Here is a 23165-nt window from a genome sequence, read left to right on the forward strand (position 1 = left end):
AGAGAGAGAGAGAGAGAAGGTGCTCACAGGCACACAAGGGTTGCATGTCTTCCAAGTTACAAGAGTAGACGAGGAATTAGACCCAAGAAGAGTTCTTGTGAGGTCTAGAAAACAAAAGAAGAGAGAAAAGGGGGCGAGGGAAAGTGCATGGTAAGGGTGCTAGGCCAAGGGGTCCACTGTCCACCCCACAAGAGGGTGGGAAATGTGTGTATGTGTGTGTTGATCTCTCTATATACACGTGAGTTTAAGAGTTTGAACTTTGAGGGTTGGTGGTGGTTAGAGTCTGATTCCGGGTTAAGTTAAATAAACCACGAGGAGTGCTAATAAGTCGTTACATATTGGCGATGGGTCTAATGTAATGCAAGGTTAATTAAGCCGAGAGGATTTACTTCTACGCCTTCTTCCTCTTCCTTTCAAAAACCCTTCATCATTATCATCCGTTGCCTATAGTCCTCATCTTCATGTTCACGTTTTCTGCAGCAGGTTCTGTGCAGAAGAATTCGCCCACACATCATAGCTTCCACGCTCCACCTCCTGTTCCTCCCCTTCCTCCTCCTCCTCCTCCTCCTCCTTGTCCATTTCCTCACATCTCCATTCCTGCACACTCCTTCTGAAGCTTTCTTCTATCTCCTCTGCCCTGAGCCCTTCAACATTACGTGCCATGAGGTCCCTTCTTTCCTCTTTCTCTGTGTAGATTTTCCCTCCCTTCCTTATTTTTCTCTCAATGTAATGCACCGTGTTTTTCTCCGTGTGTATGGCTGTTGTCTATATGTCTGTTGCAGCAAGCAGCCTGATCTGTTAATGATGCTCTTGTATTAGAGCTTCTAATCTTAATCTCCCTGCGTTCTGTGTACTTTTCTGTTACAATTTCAGAAAACTAGTTTCTGTTGTTTTTTGCAAAAGACCTATTGTGCAGAACGTTTCGTGTGAAGTCTGGCGATGTTTTTCTAGTGATTAAGATTTGTATTCTCAGTTTAGGGTTAAATTAGGGATTTCTTCGTGCTTTTTAAGCAATTGGGTAGATTTCTGTAGCAGGGCAAAGTGGTGTGTGTCCTGCAGAAGCTTTGTTTGTGTAGATCAGGGCTATTAAAATAAAAACTCAATTGTGTTGTTATAATTTTTTCTTATTTTTTGTTTTTGGTTGTTTTTTATGGGTTGTGCAGAGAGCAGGTGTCTCTGCTTCCACCTTCTGTAGAGAGAAGGAAAGCAAGCATCCATTTGAGTAAAAGAGAAGAAAACAAAGAATCCATTTTCCACATAAGTAGGGAAAGCAGGAAGTGGGTGGTTTCCGAGGCCAAAACTCTGGAGAAAGTGAGGGGTGTGGTAGTGAGTAGCAGAGATCAGAGGGTAGAGAAGAAGGCCAATGCATCACAGTCTGCTTCAGAAGAGAAGATGAAGAAAGAGGACTTGAAAGAAGAAGAAGAAGAGGCGGCAGCACCAGTAGCACCAGAAGAGGTAAAGCAAGAAAAGGATGATGGAGGAGGAGATTTGGGCAAAGATAAAATGAAGAACAAAGCCTCCCCTTGTGGCGAAGACGTTGTCTTGCTTCAATGGGGCCATAGAAAAAGACCCAGATGCAGCAGAGTGGATAATCACCACCTCAAGCATAGTAGCTTGACTGATGAATCCTCTGTCTTGTCTATGAAAACAGTGAGGGTGAAGGCTGATAAGGTTTCTGTTGCTGGGCCCAGTAGTAGCAGTGCAGTTGCATCTAGAGGGCCTCTTAAGGCCAAGAATGGGGTGGTCGGAGGGAGAGAGCACTCGCGGCCACTGCCTGAGATGGCTGAAGGACATGCAGACCTAGAGCAAGGGAGGAAGAGGGCAAAAATCCTTAAAGGGGGGGCTTCTGATGGAGGGAAAGGACAGAGGGGAATCCCCTCAGAAGGGGGTAAGCGAGGGCACTTGCATGCCCATAAGCAAGACCTACTCCCCCCCCACCACAGCAAAACCCGCACCTCATCTGATCACAACACGGCCTCCCCAGACAGAAGCGCGGCTGCCCAGGCTGCTGGCGGGAACGAGATCGTCCCCACCAAGATCGAGCTTGACTGGCCCAAATTCCTCATCTCCTTGTCTCGGAAAGAAAAAGAAGATGATTTTCTCATCATCAAGGGCACCAAGCTCCCTCAAAGGCCCAAACGCAGACCCAAAGCAGTAGAAAAGGCTCTCCATGTAAGCCAACTCATCTGCATCTCAGCTTTCCATACACAATGTTTTGCTTTTGTTTCTCTTATCTATGCATTGCAAAGCGCCATTCTATGTAGGGCCTTCTTTTGAGGGCTATGTTTGGTTGGTTGGTCAACTGTGGATTCAAGCTCTCAACTTGTGAACGGGCTGGTTTTGTGTTGCTGAACTATCTTTTGGATTGTATAGTATTGCACTCCGGGGAGCTGGCTTACGGATCTGGCGCATGGCCGCTATGATGTGAGAGAAAAGAAATGTGTTAAGAAGGTAATAAAGCTGCAAGTAAGGCAATTAACCCAGTTCGATAAAGGTTTTCTTGTAGTTTGTTTGATTTTCGCGTGTGATTTGTGCAGAAACCGAGGGGCTTGAAGGCAATGGAGAGCATGGACAGTGATTCAGAGTGAGTCATACACATGGAAGCGGCCAATGAGCTTTTCCCCTTATTAGATCTTGCAGATTGTGTTCAAATCTTACATGCTGCAGATCGTGTTTTAGAGCTCCTTGTTAGAGATGGTATGCATGTGAGTTTTGGACTGAGCTTTTAGGACATAGTAAAGTGCTAAGCAACTCACATGACCTGTGGCTGCAAAACCATGCCATATATAGCTTCCCCACACATCAAATTTGATGTAGAGAAAATTGTAAATTCCTCACAGCAAGTGGCCCTTTAAATCATTTGTACACATGGTTTTGCTCTTCAATACTTCTCACACTCTTGGCTGAAGTTGCCTGTGGGAGGCTGTGTTTGTCATCTCATCTTGTTCTATTTTGCTTTGTCAAACATCGTAATATTGAGTGCATTCAAAAGGTCTTGGCTGCTTGTGTATCTAAATTTTGGGTTGTGCCTTTGGTCCAAACAGATCATTTGCAGCCGTCCTGGCAGCTCATTACTCCAAGACAACTGTGTTGAAGGCAATAAGGTGCACCATGATGAGGGATGCATTGTATGATGTGATCCATTATGCTCTGTTTATGCACACCACGACTTGATCAGATTATTGTGACTCGTGGACTGTAGGGATTAAGGTTGAAATCTTTGCTGTGCTTGTTGCAGCCTGGACTTCTGCACAATGGAGCGAATCCTTGTGAACCAAGGGTATTTTTGTATACTGCAATTGTGAAGGATCAGGCTAAGAGTTGATGCCATACCATGTGGGCTCGATTTTAGCATAGGGTGGTGCCCTGGAGTGATAGAAACTCAGTAATGTGGTTTCTTTATGAAGAGAGGGGCATGTCTTTATGCATTAACCTGCACCTACTCTTGGTTGATGTGAGCAGGGATGTCAGAGCACATGGTCTAGGCCATGCATGATGTAGGTGATTATAAGCATTGAGTAGAGGTAAAGATTTTGCTTGAGTTTGGGAAATAACCTAAATATATATTGCATAGGGTGTTATTAGTTTAGTGATTGAAGGCCTAGGTTGGGCATTATAGAGGTGCTTTTTTGGGGTAAAAGCAGAGACTGTCTTTTTTTATTTTAGGGAGCAATTTGTGTTGGAATAGATTTTTTGGGGGGGTTTGGCAAAATATTCTGTTTCTTAGCAGAGTAATGAGAATGTTTGATATATAACTCGCATGTGCCAGAGAATGAATGGCTATGCTGTTTCCCCTGGATATTTCAGGTTTTAAGGCAAGCTCCTAGATCTAAGACCTGAGTTTGTAACTAGTGTATAAGCATGTTTTGCAATTGAAAAACTCGGTTCACTTACCAAAAAGAAAAAAGGCACTTGACTATATGGTGATAATGGTACTCAGACATTTATTATGTACACCATAAAGGCAAGTTTGGGTTAGAGATGTGTACTCATAAGTTGCAAGTCTCCATGAGGGTAGGCCAGTCAGTCTTTAGTCTTCATATATGTTAGCACATTCATCCCCAATTTTTGCCCATTTCTAGTGTCCTTTTGGTCCCATTTGTATGGCCCTTGATTGTGGGCTGGCCACCCCTATTTTACATATTTTTTTGGGATTTTTTCTAGTCCTTTTGGTATTTTACGAGTCGGCCAGCTCCTCTACTCCAGTCAGCTAGCTTATTGAGCTCCAATCGGCCAACCCTCCTCACCTATAAATAGGTAGGGCTTTCATCTTATCATTCATTCAGTCTTGTACATATTTTGCTCCCTCACTTACGAGACCATCCGCGTCTCTTGCTTGGGATTGTTTTGCTTCAATATATTCAACATAGTTCTCTCCATATCTCTCTCTCTCTTGCACTCTCTGTTCAGCACATTCTAGTGCCACTCTACTTTTGCTTTGTGCACTCTTTCATGGTATCATCGCTCCCGGTTTAGCAAAACCTCTTTGTTGCCCCAGATTCAGCCTTGTTTTCAACACCCTCTCCTCTGCGTTTTCTCTCAAATCTGCAGCCCTTTGCTGCTGCGTTTTTTGGACAGCACTGCTAGTCTTTTCACCTACAGTTTGGCTTCACCAACACAGCCATCAGGTACTCTTTGATCAGCGTTTTCTTTTCCACGTGGAGATTGGACATAGGCGGCTTGTTTTTTCAGGACAGCAGCCTTCTGTGTGCTGCGTTTTCCTCTCCAGTGGGCTTTCCCCTTTGCAGAGGGGGTCTTTGGTGTTGTAGGCTTTGGTGGCACTCTTGGTACCTGTGGAGGACACTTCTTCAGAGATTGCGCGTTTTTTTCTTGAGGAGAGTCCAAGCTATTGTCCTTGTTGTTGTCTTTCCCTCTTGCACCCTCTTACAACATATTCTCGGGTGCTGTCCAGCCTCTTAGGGCTGCGTTTTGGTGGGAGGAAAAACCCTATATCAGCGTTTTCTGATTTGGATAGTTTTATCTTATGAGGGTTGGTTCTCTTGATTGGATCAATGATGACAACTTCAGATTTGGCTCTCGTACCACTCTCTTGTTATTTCCTTGATGAGGCAGACAAGTTGGATGGTGGTAACTTTCAGTCATGGAAGTTGCAGGTTACTTCTATTCTCAGGGAGTATTGTTTGATGGAGTTTCTCTCGTACAAGAATCGGTGCTTGCCGGACCTTGCCTCTTCGGAGGATGTGTCGGTGGAGAAAGATTGACGGACAGATCTATGGCTTTCTCCTCTTGAATTGACAAGATTCGGTTCTTCGACACTTCATCTATGCTCCTGATGATGCTTCTACTTTCTATGTGTGGCAGTTGCTTTGTGACTTGTATGGTGATACCAATGATCAGTAGATGCTTTCTGCTTCTGGGTGCTCTGCAGTCAGTGATCTTATGGATACTTCTTTTGGAGATGTTTATGCAGTGAAGAATAGTGGGCTAGTTTTGCTCATTGCATCTGAGAAGTTTGTTTCTCCTGTTGCCATGCCTTCAGTTTCTGTGCATACTTTTCCTTGCCAGGATGATATCTCTGGTAATGTTTTTGAGGAAGATAGTGAGCTATCTTTGCTCACACCTTCTGAGGGGAATTTGTCTCCTATTGCTTCGCCTCCGATTCTTTTCTCGTCTACCAGTAACCAGGATGTGTTGTTGGTCCCTTTGCCTTCTATGGAGTAGTCTGCTTCTACGTTGTGTGATGCTATTGAAGAGGCTACTACTACTTCAGTTACTACTACTGTGAATGTTCCTACTTCCCTTACTCTGTGTGAGGATTTTAGATTGTGGTTAGGTGTGTTCATGACCGTGCCTGGGGCACAGTGGTACTTCCAGGGATTGAAGGATTGGGATTTGGATTTGGCTGGACCTATGGAGTCTCGACATCAGTTTTCAGAGGGGGCAGTTGAGTTCTTACATCTGGCGATGCCGACCTTCGAGGAGGGTGCTATTATAAAGCATTTGGCTACTCTTGGTATAGAGTTGGAGCAGATGGACTCTATTTCTTTTGAGGGTATTATCTTCTTGGAGCTACAGGCTTCTAGGGATTCTTGTGACACTGTGTTTATATTTGGGTTTGGCATCGATATTTGGAGCAGCACGACGCAACCTACATGGTTGTTTTCTTCTAGAACAATGTGCAGCTTGTTCTGTTACTTTTGTAGCTTGAGTTGTGGAGCTTTCCTTGTACCTGTTGTTGTTGCTTTCTTTTGTCTTTGACAGAGGACGACTTCTTCGGCTTCTTGGAGTTATGTTCAGCATCTGGTGCTGAGAGGGGGTGTTAGCACATTCATCCCCAATTTCTGCCCATTTCTGGTGTCCTTTTGGTCCCATTTGTATGGCCCTTGATTGTGGGTTGGCCACCCCTATTTTACATATTTTTTGGGATTTTTCCTAGTCCTTTTGGTATTTTACCAGTCAGCCAGCTCCTTTGCTCCAATCGGCCAGCTTATTGAGCTCCAGTCGGCCAACCCTTCTCACCTATAAATAGGTGGGGTTGGCCACTTATCATTCATTCAGTCTTGTACATATTTTGCTCCCTCACTTATGAGACTATCTGTGCCTCTTGCTTGGGATTGTTTTGCTTCAATATTTTCAGCATAGTTCTCTCTCTCTCTCTCTCTCTCTCTCTCTCTCTCTCTCTCTCTCTTGCACTCTTTGTTCAGCACATTCTAGTGCCACTTTGCTTCCGCTCTGTGCACTCTTTCAATATACACATGTATACATGATGTTTGCAAATATCAATATGCACGATATCGCTACTTTATAAAGTAGACTGGAAGTAAATGTAGTCATGGGAAGGGTGGGCCCTTAGGGGGGGGAGAGAGAGAGAGAGAGAGAGGCAAAAGACAGAATAGGAGGAGAGAGAATGGACTAATGATTGGTCCATAAGACAGCCCATGTGGTGGCATGCCAAACATTTGAACCTTAGTGGGGAGGGAGAGAGAGAGAGAGAGAGAGAGAGAGGGAGAGGTAGGCTTTTTTTTGGGGGGGGGGGGGGATCCTCCTTGCTTGTATATAGTTTTTTTTCCTTTTTCCTTTTTTTTTTGTTAATATATTAGTGCTACCTACAGCTTTCTGAAACTTGAAGCTGCTCTAGATTGGATTTTTTGAGGTGGTTTTTTCAAGGCTACGAATATCCAGAGATATTCATACCGAATGGATGGCAGCTATTGTAGTAAAATATTGTTCGTATGATTCAATGATGGATGCAATGTAAAGGCTAAGCACTTTTGAACCATTTGAGGAAGCTTGAGATGGCGTGAATAGCCAATCTAGTGAATATCCGGAGCTATCCATGTTGAAAAAATATGAGGTTTTGTCATTGAAAAGAACCGAAGATGAATTAGTGGATATCATGTCAATTGGGCACAAATTTTTTGGCATGAAAAACCAGATTGGTTTTTCATAGCAGGTGGCATGAATATTAAAGATCTCATGTCAAAAAGTAGATTCATTTTGTTTACTAAAGTAATGTATGTTAGTTATAATGATCATTTTGATGGAATGATGCATTCAAGAATAAATGTAGAATTAGAGATTGTAAGGGCATGAAAAACTTGGTTTTTTACGTGTGAATTTCAAGAGAAAATCTTGGTTAAGGAATGCTAGCTTTACGATCAAAGATGATGTTAGAAAGAGTGGTAGAGGTATTAGAAGTCTTTTTAGTTAGTTTTTGACTAGGGTTGGTTGGCGTGAAAAATGAGTCAATGTTTTTTTACGGACTTAAATATCTGAGGTATTTATATCAAAATTATGTGATGAAAACACCATATTTATACTTTGGGAAGTGTGAATGGTTGATTTGGGTCACTTGTTCTCTTTTTTGTTGAGATGTCAAGCTCAACACAAGTTGACACTCATGATGTGCTTGGGTGACCGTTCCACATTTATACCACTGGCATATTTAGTAGCTGACATGACGAATTTTTGTCATTGATTCTACAACTAGACTACATCTACCTAGTCCAACTGAGTTATGGCATACTTATCTTGCAAGCTTATCTACTTTGCGTGTTCACATTTTGGACCGCTTATACATAGTACTCTAGTACTTCTGTTGGATTTTCACTTATCTTTTATAGCTTTTGCCTTTTATCTTTGTATGTATTATCCTTTGTTGTGAGAGTACGTATGTGCTTGCAAGACTTAATCTCTCTCTCCTCTCTTAATCTTTTCATGGTATCAAAGTCGGGTTTAAATTAAGGAGCCAATAGCAAGCAAAGGAAGCTACAGAGACAAAGGAAACAGTTCACATGTAGGAGCATCATCATCTCTTTCTCTTCTTGTTTAGGTATGACACCTCCTACGTAGCTCTAGGAGCTACGCATCTCTGACTAAGGAGCTATCTTCAGAGGCATGGAGGTGCATGTGTGTTGCTAAGTAGCTTGTACTGGAGTTTTGTGGGCCAGATTTACGTTTTGGCCGTGTTTCGGTCATTGCAAGGTGTTTTCGGGCACTTTTGAAAAGTTTCAGTTTGGAACTATTTGTGTTCGAACTCTAGTGATTGTAGTGCAGCATTGCATGTGTTGTTAATTGTGGGTGTGTGTACATGTACTTTGGTCATGTAATGTATCATACATACTATGTAAAAGTACTCTCCCAATCTTACAAAAATTGTTTATATGCAGATTTTTGGTTATTGTAAGCAAAGATGTCTAACAACATCAATCAAATTATCAGCGAGAAGCTTGACAAGAACAACTTCCACGTGAAAGTTCAAAATGATTAATTTCTTGATGAGAAAAGGATTTTGGGACTATGTTGAAGGAGACAATGAGGAGTCTCTAGACTTAGCTATGGAAGCTTGATCTGCAACCTCCTCTCAGAAGCTATGGAAGTTTGATCCTCACTTACATTTCCTTACTTCATCCTTCTACCTTGTCCAACCTCCTTTTACAGAGTGTAACAGTGGAGCCAAGCTATGGAAGCTTGAGTTGCAAATGCTTTGGCTCTCATAATCTTACTCATTGTCTCCTCTCACCCCCTCCAATATCCTCTTTCAAAGTGCAGTAATAGCACAACCAAGCCCTTGGAACTTGCTCTACAACTCCTTCTCTTTTTTACATCTCCCTAGTCTAAGTTTTTTTCTCACCATTCTATTTTCCTTTGCCATCAAGGTTTATAATCTCTCTAATATATACATTTGATGTCTTCTTCTAGAGCTCGAAGGCCTCCGATCAGTATTCAATCTCTCTCTTGTAGCAGTGGTCAAGATGAGGATGGGCACTGGAACATCAAACAGTACAAGAAGTGGAATTATTACGATGCAGCCTAGTACAAGAGGAACCCACAAGGTGTCAAAGCGATACGTTGATATACAAAGTCACCATTGGAAAGGGCGGATATTGGAGCTCAAACAAGATCGTGATGAAAAAAAGCTAGCCAAGGTCCAACATGTTTACAAGGCAACAGAGCTGAAACTAGCAGACCATGACCAACGTCAACGATTTCCTGCAAATTGTAAGTTATTTCACCACTTTATATTCTTGTTTTTAAATCAATTGTGTGCTAATAATGGTATACTGAGCACTGCTTTGATTATTCTTGGGTTCCTGTGCGTAGGTATTTTTCCCTCAAACTATAGTGAGTGGGAGCCTATGGAGGCAATTTCAGGAACCTTTGAAGCATACCATGTGGAGCTTGGTAGTTTAATCTTTGGAGGGTGTCCAGCTGCACAACTTCTTGCACGAAACATCTTCTTCTATGAGGATACATATGTGGTTCCCATGACAGCAAATGGTACTGGAAAATTAGTTCCAAAACCTACGCCAACTCTCACATCTATTGAATGGCCAATTCCAGACAATGCTTCAGTGGCCATGGCTTGTTTGCAGATCGAAAGCAAGGTGCAAAATGCTATGAAGTGCACATATGGATCTCACAAAGCAACCATAACTTGCTTCATACCTCTACACCTCTTTGTGTACCTGTTCCGTACAAGTGACACACATCGTACCCCAACTTTATGGATTGCAAAGGGGGAGAGAGCTCTAACTTGTTTCTTATCACCTGCATGGGATAAAAAAGTTGTTCAACACAATGGAGACACCATCAGATGCGGAGTAATAGTTGAGAAGGTTGTGATGCGCTATCATATTGCCAAGCAACAGTTGTCCATTGCGTTTCCTTACAGGCGATGGAAGCTTACAAATGGAGAATGGGAGGCGTTAGACTCCGACACAACCTCTACAGAACAGGGTGTGCTACATATATCCATGCAAGGTGGGGATGTAGAAGATGTTACTGTGAATGATGACTGGTCCCTTGCCAACTTACGTGACTACTTAGTTCTTCGATTCTCACTGAGTGGTGATTTTGCTTTGATAATCAATGGTAGAGTAGTGCGCAAAAGGCAGGAACGATCTTTTCTTTGTAGAGAAATTACTTTCCCTGGCTGTGTAGCTATCAGCCACTGGATATGTAATCTTGAATTGAAGTAAATACAATTTCAATTTTTTTGCCTCACTGTCTTATTAAGGTTTTTCAATTGTCTTGTGCAAGTTTTATTTTTTTGTGATAGTGTAAGGTTGGTCACACAAGTGTTTGGGACATCATAGCATAGCGGAGGCTACACTCCAACCCACACACTTATCAATCCGTGAATGCAACCCGGTTAGCGCATAGAGGCTATCCCGAATGGGAGAAGAAGAGTTAACCACACACTAATGACCTCTAGTCCTACTCAATCCTTCTCAACACTCAAGCAATCAATCTTACATAATCAAAGCATCAAGATTAGGCTACACTTAAGCACACAAATGCAACTTATGCAAGGAACCTAATATGCAAAGAGCTATCACACAAGCCTCAACTACACATTATTTCAAGCACAAGCTTCATCACAAGCACTCTATAACTCACAAATCAAAACATCATTAAGAAATCTAGATTAGCAAGAGTGTAGACCAAAACCTCATATCATTGAAAATGTAAAGAATAGAAAGTACATGATTGAAACAAGAATGGAGATGGAGAGCCTTGGGAGAGCACTTGAGAAGGAGCTATGGAAAAAAGCTCTCTCTATGAGCCTCTCAACCAAATGACCAAAGAGTGTCCTCTAGCTCTCAAAAGAGCTACCTTTTATACAAAAATTCTAGAACTCTCAAAAGTTCCCATGTGGGATTATTGTCAAGCCCCCTCCCACATTCATCTACAACTTTGAACTCTTTTCAAGAGCCCTAAGTGTCTTTTTTGTTGCATCCTTGTATTGATCTTCATTTGCATGCAACACTCCCCCCTTCCTATTTTGCGCACGTCCTCGAGCGCGGTAGTAGCAAGAGCTGCAACAAAAAAACAATTGATACGAGTAAAGTCCTTTATTGAAAAGAAAAGAAAAGAAAAGAAAAATCAGCAATGATGACTTCACACGTGAGCATACAAGTGCAGGGCTGATTAAAGTTTTAATGAGTACTAAAATAGTGAGTAAAGACTAGTCAAAGTGAGACTTAAGTAGTAGATAATGCTATGCAAAGGCAAGTGTGCTTTGTACACCGCCGGTTATGACCGTAGTCTCAATGTCCTACCAGTATGTAAGTTACTCCTAAATGGCATACCTACTCCTAAATATGAGCAAAGGTGATTGGAACTCTCGTTTTTTTTTTTTTTTTGGATATGTGTGTAGAAGTTGATGAAGATTAAGGTTCTATCCCAAAGAGACCCAAGCAATGGCCAAGAGACCTCCGCCAAGAGAATCTAAAGACCGCTAAGTATCTCAAGGGCGACAGACCCTTTTTCTTTCTTTTATGACCTAAGGAGTACCCCATGAAGATGAGGGCATCGGTCTCAAGGGCCCATAGTGTACCCCAGAGTCCTACCAACATCTATCAAGGCGATAGATTCCTCAAAGTTCTTCTTCTGAAGTTCTTAGACATCAGTGTTCACCCCATGGAAACCAAGGCATCGGCCCCAAGGTGCTAAGACAACCTCAGGTCCTACCAAGCATTTCACATGGCGGTAGACACTTCATGTCTCAATTCACTTTGTATATATATATATTTTTTAGGGTATATTTTCATAAATTTTTATGACTCCTAGCACCTAGCTCATATCTAAGAGGTAACTACCACTAGGGATAACTAATATACCTTGAAAACATAAGTACTTGGCATACTCCATTGGTATATATCCTACACTGTCTTTAGATAGAAATATCTTTTACTAAGTCTTCTAAGACTCTAGAATTCACTCACCATATTTTAACAACTAATCAAAAACTGAAACCAGCCAACATTGTGTGAACATGCAAACCATATATTCGAAAGATAAGAGCACATAAAGAAATAAAGATTAAGATCTGAATACACCTGTTGTAGTGCCCTTTTGATGTTGTTCATTTGCATTGATGAATTGCTGATTTTGGTGCAGATTGCTCTTCCTTGATCTTTGTAGGCGTAGCATGTCTCCCCCCTTCCTAATTTGTTTGCACGATAGGTGGACTATTGGGGCGTGTTTGATGCTTTTGTTTTTTACGGAGATCTCTGCAAAATTTTTATTAACAAACACGAAAAGAAAAGAAAAAAATAAAATTTTTCATTGGTGCCAAACACCGAATATAGTACCCAGTGGGAGAAAAGTGCCCTGGCTTGTCGATCTTATTGCGGAGTCGTTGAACTTACCCTTGCGCTGGTGGTGGATCCGTGTCCTCGTCTGCTGGAAAGATGGTATCAATTTTCTCAGGATGCAGAGACAACCCCTCACAAAAACCTGCCGCTGGAGAAGGTGGTAGAGGAAGGAGTGCTTCCTCACTAAAGTATGGCATTGGTTCTATGGGAAGGTTAATCAGACAGTTTCGATTTTGGAACTGCGCAATGTAGGTACTCATATTGATCCAATATTGACATGTGGAGGCTTGGGGAAGGAGGGCTTGCAAGATCGGTGGTTGCAAGTCATTTAGGCTTGTATCCCTCCATTGTTGTGCTTGAACCTCCTCAGGTAATCTACGCTGATGTGGTCCTCTCTCTGGTATTCTCACATTAAGAAGATTATGGCGTTGGGGTGTAACTCCCACAATTTGCTTCATTAAGCCCGTGCCATATCGTCTAAAGTAAGAGCGGCATATCCAACAAATATGTGAAGCTTCTTCTAATACAAGCCGTGCACACTCTTGACAATGTGGAAATGGGTGATGCTGTTGATAGAATAATGTGACAAAGTGATGCCCACAGCAACTTTCACCTAAGGGAGCATAGAAGTACCTAGAATGTGTTTGAAATGGAGGAGCACTATAACCCCCGCGATGATCTGGTCGAGTACTATCGGGGTCAATGCATGGTGGACATGTATCACGCCAAATATCCATCAGGAGTTATCTGGACGTAGAACAATGAAATTTAGAACACTCATATCCATCATGACAATTCCAATCAAAAACAAGATTATCTCAAAGAAAACACATCTTCTAAAGGCATCAGGAACTACATTATTCAAACATTGATTTACCAAAAAGCTTTAATTGTAGTGTTAATGCCTTATCTTTAGTTTTTGGTATATCCTTTTTAAGAGGTGGACACTTTAGCAATTGTCTTGGAATTTGAGCAAGATAAGAGGTTTTAGGCATTGAAATGCTAGAATCTATGCTCAAATGAGACACATTTGGACTCGTCGTAGGTACACAAGTTGATAGTTGAATTGTGTTACAAGGAGAAATCGGAACAACCGGTGTTTCAATACATGTTTTAGGAAGATCAACACAAGTAGATTTGTAGGTGCTATCACAGCCACCTTTTCTTTCTTGAAGAGTTTGCGTTGATTTCTTTTGCACCCACTGATATGGACAATCAAGGGTGGCTTTTGGAATCTTTCTGAAACACTCTTTTACCTTTGCCAAAGCTTGGCATTTTGGAAGCCAAATTGCTGTTGCACCCTCATAATAGCCTTGTGCTTTGAGCACATGTTTTGGGACCCATCGATTAACAATCCGAGGTTTGGGCTTGGAAATGATGTGCTTCTTAAGAGTCTTAGCAACTGGACTAGATGGTACAAGTTTGTACGCATCTTTGGGTAGCCACATTGATAATTCCTTCTTACCTGGCCTTCTTTGAGCAGCAACTAGAGTAGTTGGAACATGCCAGCCATGGCCCTCACTTGAGTACTCATCAATTATCCACATCATTTGTGTTGGAATTCCAACAGCAGATTTTGATTGTGGGTTGGGTAAGGTAGAAACATTACCCCTTTGACACGATAAAGCTCGTGGTGTAGCAAATCCCAAGATGCAATCAGAATCAATTTGCAACTTGTATTGTCTATTCTTCCAATCTAATGAGCAATTGGTAGCACTTAACCACGATCTACCGAGAACAACCTCTACTACTGCCTTGGACTTACGTGCCACATAAAAGGACACTGACATCTGGTGATCCTGAATGGTCATCATAATGACACATTTTCCCTCTATAGGGTTATCTTCTCCAGAGAAGCTTCGTAGGTCCACAGGAATTTGCACAAGTGGTGGTTGACCCAAGACTATCCAGGTGTCAAACGAGAGAACATTATAATCTGCACCAGAGTCAATTAAGGCAGAGACAAAGTAGGTAGTCTCATGAAGATGAAGTCCCACTTGAATATTGAATGGTTCGACATATGGCTCATCAGTAGCCAACTGTATGGCTAACATAGAAGCTTTGCGACGCTCCTTGGCTTTTGCAACTCTAGCTTTAGCCTCCTCTTGAGCCTGACGTTTAAGTAGGTCAAGTGCTTTTTTCCGTGTTTGTGCAGCATGCATCTGTTGAAGCATGGCTTCAGTTAATGGTTCATTGTATTTCTTGAGACGACTTCCATTAATGAAGTTAGGCATTTGCTCACCTTCTAGTGTCTCTAAACGCACTGCAGCACTTGGGGTAAGCTCATTAATCACAAACGGTCCTAAGCCACGTTTTTTGAGCTTTCTCTTATGCTTCTTAAGTGTGTATAAGAGCACCAGGTCTCCTTTTTTGAATCGGCCAGTTGTTACATTTCTATCATACCATTGCTTTTGTCTCCTCTTCTCAGCATACATCCCCATTACCGCCAATAAGCGGGTCTCATCAAGCTTTTCCAATTCGTCAACGCGTTGTGAAAGCTCATGACCAGTCCAATCCAGTTGTTTAGCTACTCGTAGAGTAGGTACAAGAAATTCAATGGGAAGAATTGCGTCTAGCCCAAAAGCAAGTTCAAATGGGGTTGTGCCCACAGATGTTTTATAGGCTGTCCTATATGCCCAGAGAACTGAGTGCAACTTTTGCTCCCAATCAGTCCTATGTCCCTCAACAATCTTTGTGAGTGCTGTGCAGAGAATCTTGTTAGTACTCTCTGCTTGTCCATTGGTCTGGGGATGATAGGGTGCAGAACGCTTGTGAATTACCATTAATTCTTGAAGCAAAAATTCTATGACTTCATTTACAAAGTGTACACCTTGATCACTAACGATCTCAATAGGTAAGCCATAGCGTGTAAACACGTACTCATACAAGAACTTGGCTGTGGTTCTGGCATCATTTTTGACTGTTGCCTTTGCCTCTACCCATTTGGTCAAATAGTCGGTTGCGACTATAATATATTCTGCATGCGTGTTACGAGCTGGAGGTTTAATGGGACCGACAAAATCAATACCCCATTTCGCAAAAGCACGTGTGCTCAACATAGGCCGCAATGGCATATTGTCCTTTGTGATGGGAGGTTTAGTCCTTTGACAATCGTCACAACGTTTCACATATTCTTCGGCATCCATTTGTAAGGTTGGCCACCAAAGCCCAGACCACCTAATCAACTTTGCTGTGGTATTGCCAGAAAAGTGTCCACCTCCAACACCTACATGTGCATGAGTTAAGATTTTCAGATAGTCAGCTTCACATACACACATGCGTAAGTTGCCATCCTTGCCCCTCTTGTAGAGTTGGCCCTCTATTAGCATATAGTTTGCCGCCTCAATTTTAATAGCCTGCTTTCGATGTTTAGGAATTGTTTGATCCAAATGACCATGCTGAAGATAGTCCACAATATACTTACTCCAACTTGGTGTAGTTGAAATTTGGAACAATGTGACATTATGAATTGGCTTCTGTATTTTACATGAAGCACAGTTACGAACAAATGTTTCAGCATCTGCATGCATGGTAGGCCACCATTGCCCATCTTGAGATATACGTCGCACACAAGTGGTAGCTGATGCATGGATTCCATCGATACCCGCATGTGCCCATTCCAAGATCTCCTCATATTGGTCGGGGTTAGGTATAAGCCTCAACACTCCATCATTACCCTGACGATATAATCTCCCTGAGATTAATGTGAATGGTCGCCATAGGTCCACATTAGGACCCGCTAGTTGTATTTGCCCACTTGTCAAAATTTCTAAAATGGATTCAGACCATCTAGGAGCTGTCTCTACAAGGAAAAGTGTTGAATCTAACATATCATCATCTACACCCACAGGAGCTTCGCCAGAGGTGATTCGAGACAAATGATCTGCCCTTAGATGAGTTGTTCCTTTTCGAACTGCAACTTCAAAATCAAACTCAAGAAGGATGATAAACCACCTTACTATCCTTCCAGTTGCACAAGGCTTATTCACCAAATATAGCAATGCTTGATGGTCCACAAAAAATATGAATTTGTTTGCCAAAAGGTAATGGCGAAACTTTTTCACTGCATATATCATGGACAATCCTTCTCTTTCTGTTGTGGTGTAATTCCTCTCAGCATTGTTCAACTGTCGACTAGCATATGAGATTGGAAAATCCTTATTGTGTTCTCCCGATTGAGCCAAAATACATCCAATCGCAAAGTTTGAAGCATCAATATGGACATGAAAGATTTGGTTCCAATCTGGTGCTCGTAAAATGGGTGCAATCACTAATGCTTGCTTCAACTTTTCGAAGGATTCCTCACACTCATCAGTCCAATTAAACTTTACAAGAAGAGCATATAACGGTCTGGCTAGGACAGCATACATGTAGATGAATCTACGGTAATAGCCACAATGTCCCATGAAAGTTTGTACCCCTTTAGGGTTGATAGGCCGAGGTAATGAGACAATGACATCAATTTTATCCATATCTGTTGAAATCCCGTTGCGAGAAACAATATGGCCCAAAATTTTCCCTTGTCTTACCATGAATTTGCACTTGTCAGGATTCAAGCATATACGATAAAGTTGACACTTTTGAAACACAAGTCTCAGGTGTTCTATATGATCATCACGCTCTTGTGAGTGAACACATAAATCATCCATGAAAATCTCAAGAAATTGCCTAAGGTACTCCTTGAATACATGACTCATTAACCGCTGAAAGGTTGCTGGTGCATTTGTTAGACCAAATGGCATAACACGATAGGCAAAGATGCCATCTTCAGTAGCAAAGGCTGTCTTGTGTTGATCCTTTGGATCAATTGACACTTGGTTGTACCCGGAGAATCCATCCAAGAAACTATATGCCTTTTTCCCTGCAACTCGTTCTAGAACATGATCTGTGATTGGAAGTGGGTAATGGTCACGCACAGTAGCTGCATTTACCTTCTTGAGGTTGACACATACTCGAAGTTTTCCATTTTTCTTGGGCACCACTACAATAGGGGAGACCCATTCAGTGTGTTCAATCTCATAGATAAATTCTGCCTCTAAGAGCTTGTCTATTTCTTCCTTTATCTTCCGTGCAAAATTTTCATTGTAGGTATAAGGACGTTGCTTGGAGGGTTTTGCATCCTCTCGCAATGGAATTGTATGCTGACATATGCTTGGATCAACTCCCTTGAGGTCTTTATAACTCCAGGCAAAAACATCACGATACTCCTTTATTGTTTGTATTAATAACTTCTCCTCATCTAAGGACAAGTCTGTGGCAATCCACACATAGCGAGGCTCATCTCCTGGCTTAGCAATATCAATCTTTTTTGCATCCTCTGGACCATCGTATGAAACCCCTGGCACGCTTGGTTTTTGTCGCATGGGCTGTTGAAGAACAATCTTCCGATCTTGAAGAGTGTACTGTGTGAAATTGGGAGGAACATTTAGACCTTGTTCTTGTCCACTTGAGTCTTCACTCATTGAAGACCATGCGGTTTTGAGCTCTCCTTTGCTATCTTGCATCGGATTTTTTTGTTCAATCGTTGTCTTTGCACTTCCCACACTCTTTTTTGAATCGGTTTTAGACGTGAGTTTTGGTTTTTGTTTCTTCGTCTTTTTACGATTTTTGCTAACCGTTGTTAGCTTTTCCCCTGCTTGGAATCCATCTGATCGTTTGACTTGGTCTTTGATACTGTCTTGTGCTTGGACATAGTATAGATATCCGTTCTTTCCTGAGAAGTGAGGTGGTGGTCGAGAGTTTTCACTCTCAGACTCCTCCTTTTCTTTCTGCAGTCTCTCACGTTGTTCACGCTCATCTTGTCTACGGATTTTTTTATGGCTCTTACAGCATTTTCGTTTAGGTCGGCTTCTAGGGATCTCTACCTGAACCTCCCTTCCTCTCAAGAGTAGGCGTGCCTTTCCTTACTCTTCCTTAGGTACTGTCACCTCATTATTAAAATCAGAGTCCCAGCCATCTTCCTTATCAGCATCATTAGCAGATTCGAGTGTCAAGTCCTCTACTAAGACTTCCTCGACATGCATAGCTGTTGTGGATGTATCCCTATAGTACAAATCATCTAGAAGAGCATGTGTTTGTACCATTCGTATAGGAATAATATCATATCCATCTGAGTCACAAAATTGAATTGGCTTCGGTAAAGCACATGTCGATAATGTTGCAAGGACATGACTCCATTCTAATGGATCAATTAAATGCTCAGGGAAGGGTTGTGGAATGTATGCCTCGTCTGATACACTTCGATTACCCTTAAGTCTCTCAGTGTTGAAATCCCTACATGAGGCTCCACACATCCATAAATCTTCTCGCCCATCTGACAATGTAACTCTTGAGCCCTCAGATGAAGCGGAATCAAACTCATCTATTGGAGACCTTGTTACATCACGATATGAGTGATTCCTTAGGTTGACCCTTGTGATGACAGAATCATGTCGGAGGTACAAGTAATTGTATCCCCAATCTTGAATCATTTGAAATTGTCGCATGAATGGTCTACCCAATATCACTTCATAGTTTGGATGCTTTCCAAAATCCACTACTGCAAAGGTGTGCTCATATTCAATCCCACATGTGGTGACCAATATGTTCTCAAGCAGCCCAAGGGGATGTTCTAAGCTTCCATCTGCTAGCTACAAGCGCATCCTTGTACTCCTAATAGCTGGTTTGCCCCACTTTTCCCAAATGGACCTTGTCACAATGCCCACTCCTGCGCCACTATCAAGTATTGCAGTTGAAGATACTTTTCGCACTTCTAATGGGAGGGTAGCATTTCCCTGATCGTCCTCACAAAATTTTCCCACTTTGTTGATAGGAACTGGCATTACATGCTTTGTCTCAGGGTGTATAGTACACTCATGGGGGTGGTGACCCTTTTGTAGCAATACCTGCTCTGACAAACATGTGGCAATATCATTCCACAACTCAGGTCGAATTTTTATCAAATCAAGCAAAGGTAAGGTACAAGCCACTGGTGCTGACAAAATAGCCTGCACCATACTCATATCTTTCTCCTTTGTCAACCTTTTATGCATGGAGGGTATCCTCAAGGTTTGAGAACAGTTCTCATATTCTCCCAGATATGATGGTAAGGTTTTCATTGTATGCTTACTTCTAGGAGAAACAATTGTTTGAACTTCCTCCTGGATGCTTAGGTGTCTAAATTTGTTTTCCGTGCCCCTGGTAAAATCCACCTCAGAGAATGGAGGCGAACTAACAGAAGACATGTTCTCATTAATTTTCTCATTTACTGCGGCCCACATTTCATTTGCCATGTCCTCATTAGCATCAATAACTTCATCATTGCATGGGAAGACAAGGCTAGGTGGTGGCAGAATTTCATCTTTCAATGGAGTGTCAATTGGTGCAGACCTTTCGCTCTGAGCTTGTGAAATGAGCTCACTTTTCATTTCCCGATTTGATGACACTTCCGGTATGGTTTCTAATGTTGGTTTAAGAGAGGTTGGGCCTCGAGGAATAGGTGGTGGTGGTCCCTCAAGTATTGACTGAGCTTCCCTAATGAGTTGCTGATGTACAGCTAGATTGATCTTCTCCTCACGAGGGTTTGGGTATTCTTGAAGCTTATTGGGTAGCTCAAATAAAGCTGCAATGTGACTTCTATGAGCATCAATGATGGCCTCTAGAGTCTCATTCACTTTATCCACAAAAACAGAACCCCCAGAACTATCCTCAGTCGTACTAGCCTCATCTTGTTTAACACTAGGCCCAGGTTGAGGTTGATGTTCCTCATGCACTTCCTGGGATGTAAAAGTTTTATCCTTTATGTTTTGTTTAGAGGCTTCTTGAGAACTAGTGGATGTACTTTTAGTTTGCTTGTTTCGGTTCTTCTTCCTCCTAGTGGTCTTTTTTCTATTGGACTGTAGGGTCTTGTCCACTAGATTTGTCTTTGCATCCCTAGTTCGAGGTGTCTCATCAGTTTGTATTTCAGCGTTTCTTGTCTGTGATCGAGTCATGACTCTAAGTGGCACAACATCCTCATTCTCAGATGAAGGTGGCGATGGAACTGTACCTACAAGGTTGAGTGAGACCTTTGGTTGAGAGGTGCCTTCCTCATGTGGTTTCAGCAGACAGTCTTTTGGGAAGTGTTCTACACAACACCCTAGACAATATCTTTCAATCGGTGGAAACTGTTGTACTGTTGTATTTGACCGAGATGCTTGCCTTGAGTGATGTGGACAATCACGAGCCCAATGGGGTTCTCCGCACTCATAACAGGGGCCCATTGGTTTGGCTTCTACTTTCCTTGGCTGCCATTGACCTGAGGGGCCTGGAGTCCTAGGTTGGTAGTCGCCTAGCAACATTAAAGAGTTTTGTTCCCCTGGTTGAACGTCCAGTGCTGGGCTTGGGTATGCGGGACTTTCAAAGAGATTATCTTTGGATGAATATGATGCGTATTCTTCTTCCACATAGCCTGGGTTTACCAAGTCTCTACACATATTTGAATTGTCATAGTCGACAACCCTCACAGGAGCAGTCCCTGGAGCAGGAGGTTGAGCACCAAGAACAGGTCGTGCTTGTTCTTGTGTCATCGGTGGCTTACGTTCAAAACTAGTATACTGTTGATACATTTGTGGAGCCACTCCACCCCTCGGCTGCTCACGTTCCTGTCTCATTCTCGCAATGCGAGTACAATCCTGTGTGGTGTGAGTAAAGTTCCAAGCACAGGCTTGGCACCACTTCTTTGTGGGTTGGTTTGTGACTAGAGGAGAAAAGGTATTACAGTCCTCTGTTTTATGGTCACCGCCACATGCTCCACAAAGATGAGGACCTGTAGGAAGTATACTCCTCATTCTCTGCTGCTGTTGTTGTGGCTGCATGGGTGGACGATAGGTCTGTCCCAATCTCCTTAGTACTAGGTTAGCTATCTGGTCTGGATTTACTAGCACGCTAGACCCTGAACTTTGGTCATCACCCCACTGATTTCTAGGTTTCACCTCAGGGCCAGAACCATCTTGGAACTTGAAGTTATCGGTGAAATCCATAGCATCATGGCAACACTCATTGAAACTTGTATGCTTCTTTGCATAGAGATGTGTATGCAGTGTTGAATTTTTGAGGCCTTTTAAGAAGAGAGAAATTAATCGACTTTGGGCGGGCTTCTCATCTTCTGGGCAACGATTAATGTACTGCTTCATTCTATTTACACAGTCTCGAACACTCTCATTTTCGCCTTGCTTGAAAGAGTAGATGTGTGCTACCGTGTCATGTTGAATTCCCATCAAAGAAAAAGCAGCAATGAATCTCTCTTCCAAAACTCGTAAAGAAGTTTTGTCTGAAGCTTCTAATGCCTGAAACCAAGCAAGGGCTTTTCCTTCAAGAGTGAGTCCAAACCCTTCTATTTGAGTATGCTTATCAGCAACTTGCTCAGCTCGAACTGCTTGCCTAAAAGCTGCTACATGATCGTATGGATCTCCCGACCCTTCATACTTCTTAACCAATTTCTGAAGAGTTGATGGCCTTACTTGTCGTGAATACTCATCATAGGGCTATGGCCTCTCACTCTCAGTGGAAATTGTTCCTCTCTTTGGAAAGATGGTCCACATGTTTCCAAAATTGGTGTGGGTACCCTATTACCAGCCTCACCAAACCCTTCCAAAGATCTTGTCACCCTCATTTCAGGAGGTGCATTTATGGGAGGCCGAGTTGGCTCCCCTATCCTCCGATTGTTATAGTGAGAAAGATGTTGGTGTGGTGTGACCTGAGGTCGCACATTTGGTGTAGGACGATATCTTGGTGCTAGAGTTGGGCTACTAGCAGTGGTCCACTTAGATGTTGAAGGTCCCTCTCTAGTGAACTCTCGTAGGGGAGGAGCAACAGTTTCTCCAAGAAAGGCTGTCTCTCCTGGTTTGGCTGTATTTGTTGATAACACTTCCATAAATAATGGTTGTCCTTTCCACGTGAGTTCCCGAATCTCCTTCCAATCTAAGGTTCGGTATTCATTGGCCCATTTATCAATTATTCTGTTCATGTGTCCTGCAAGCTTCTCAACTACCACCACATGAGCTAGAGGAAGATCTAGCTGTGGCAATTTAGTCGTGGCATAATATCCCTCTAACGAGTCCTTATAGACCTCTTGAAGTGGGTCATCCTGTAAGACCTTTGTCACAGGAATTTGTCGTACAAACTCCCATTGGCTTTCAGCCCCCTGATCCAGTTTGCTCTTACCTTTCCTATCCCTTTCCAAATTTAGATCTACAAGAAGTAAATCATCTATGGATGGCTTTGAGGACTGGGCATTGGATGGTCCAGGCATGTCAGGCTCGATGAGCCAGTCATCTCTAGACTCCCTTGCTCTGGAAAGTTCTGATAAATCTAAGAACTCGGTTTTAGAGAGCTCCCCTAATTTGTCTACCTTTTCTGGATGGTAGGTGACTTCGTAGCGAACACCATCTCCACCCATATACATGTTACCTTGGTCATTGACTAGAGGTGCTCTATCAAGTTCTGAGAATATGTCGGCGATCTTAACAAGATACCGTTGTTGTGGGTCCCTAAAGATCTCAGCTCCTTGAGCATTTGTGTAGACATATTGGAGTCTCACATTGAGTGTTAACCCCATGGTGTCGGCTAATGGATTAAAGGATC

General features: G+C 42.4%; 1 protein-coding gene across 3 annotated transcripts; it reads left to right on the plus strand.

Annotated features, from left to right (window-relative positions):
* Positions 1-362: 362 nt before the first annotated feature.
* On the plus strand, positions 363-3274 carry LOC147639397 (uncharacterized). Of its 3 annotated transcripts, XR_015264774.1 has the most exons (6): positions 363-666; positions 1164-2172; positions 2374-2451; positions 2538-2697; positions 3045-3104; positions 3239-3274. XR_015264774.1 is itself a non-coding variant. In XM_086790821.1 (4 exons), exons 1-4 carry the CDS (start codon positions 662-664, stop codon positions 2586-2588), a joined length of 1143 nt encoding a protein of 380 aa, XP_086646947.1. In that variant the 5' UTR covers positions 363-661; the 3' UTR covers positions 2589-2885. The 3 variants fall into 3 exon arrangements, 1 of the variants encoding a protein (XP_086646947.1); XR_015264770.1 differs by having other exon boundaries at positions 3045-3274; XM_086790821.1 differs by lacking the exons at positions 3045-3104; positions 3239-3274 and having other exon boundaries at positions 2538-2885.
* The last annotated feature ends 19891 nt before the right edge of the window (positions 3275-23165 follow it).

The sequence above is a fragment of the Cibotium barometz genome, chromosome 4, assembly GCF_041138505.1.
Source record: "Cibotium barometz isolate CiBa-2024 chromosome 4, ASM4113850v1, whole genome shotgun sequence".
Taxonomy (NCBI): domain Eukaryota; kingdom Viridiplantae; phylum Streptophyta; class Polypodiopsida; order Cyatheales; family Cibotiaceae; genus Cibotium; species Cibotium barometz.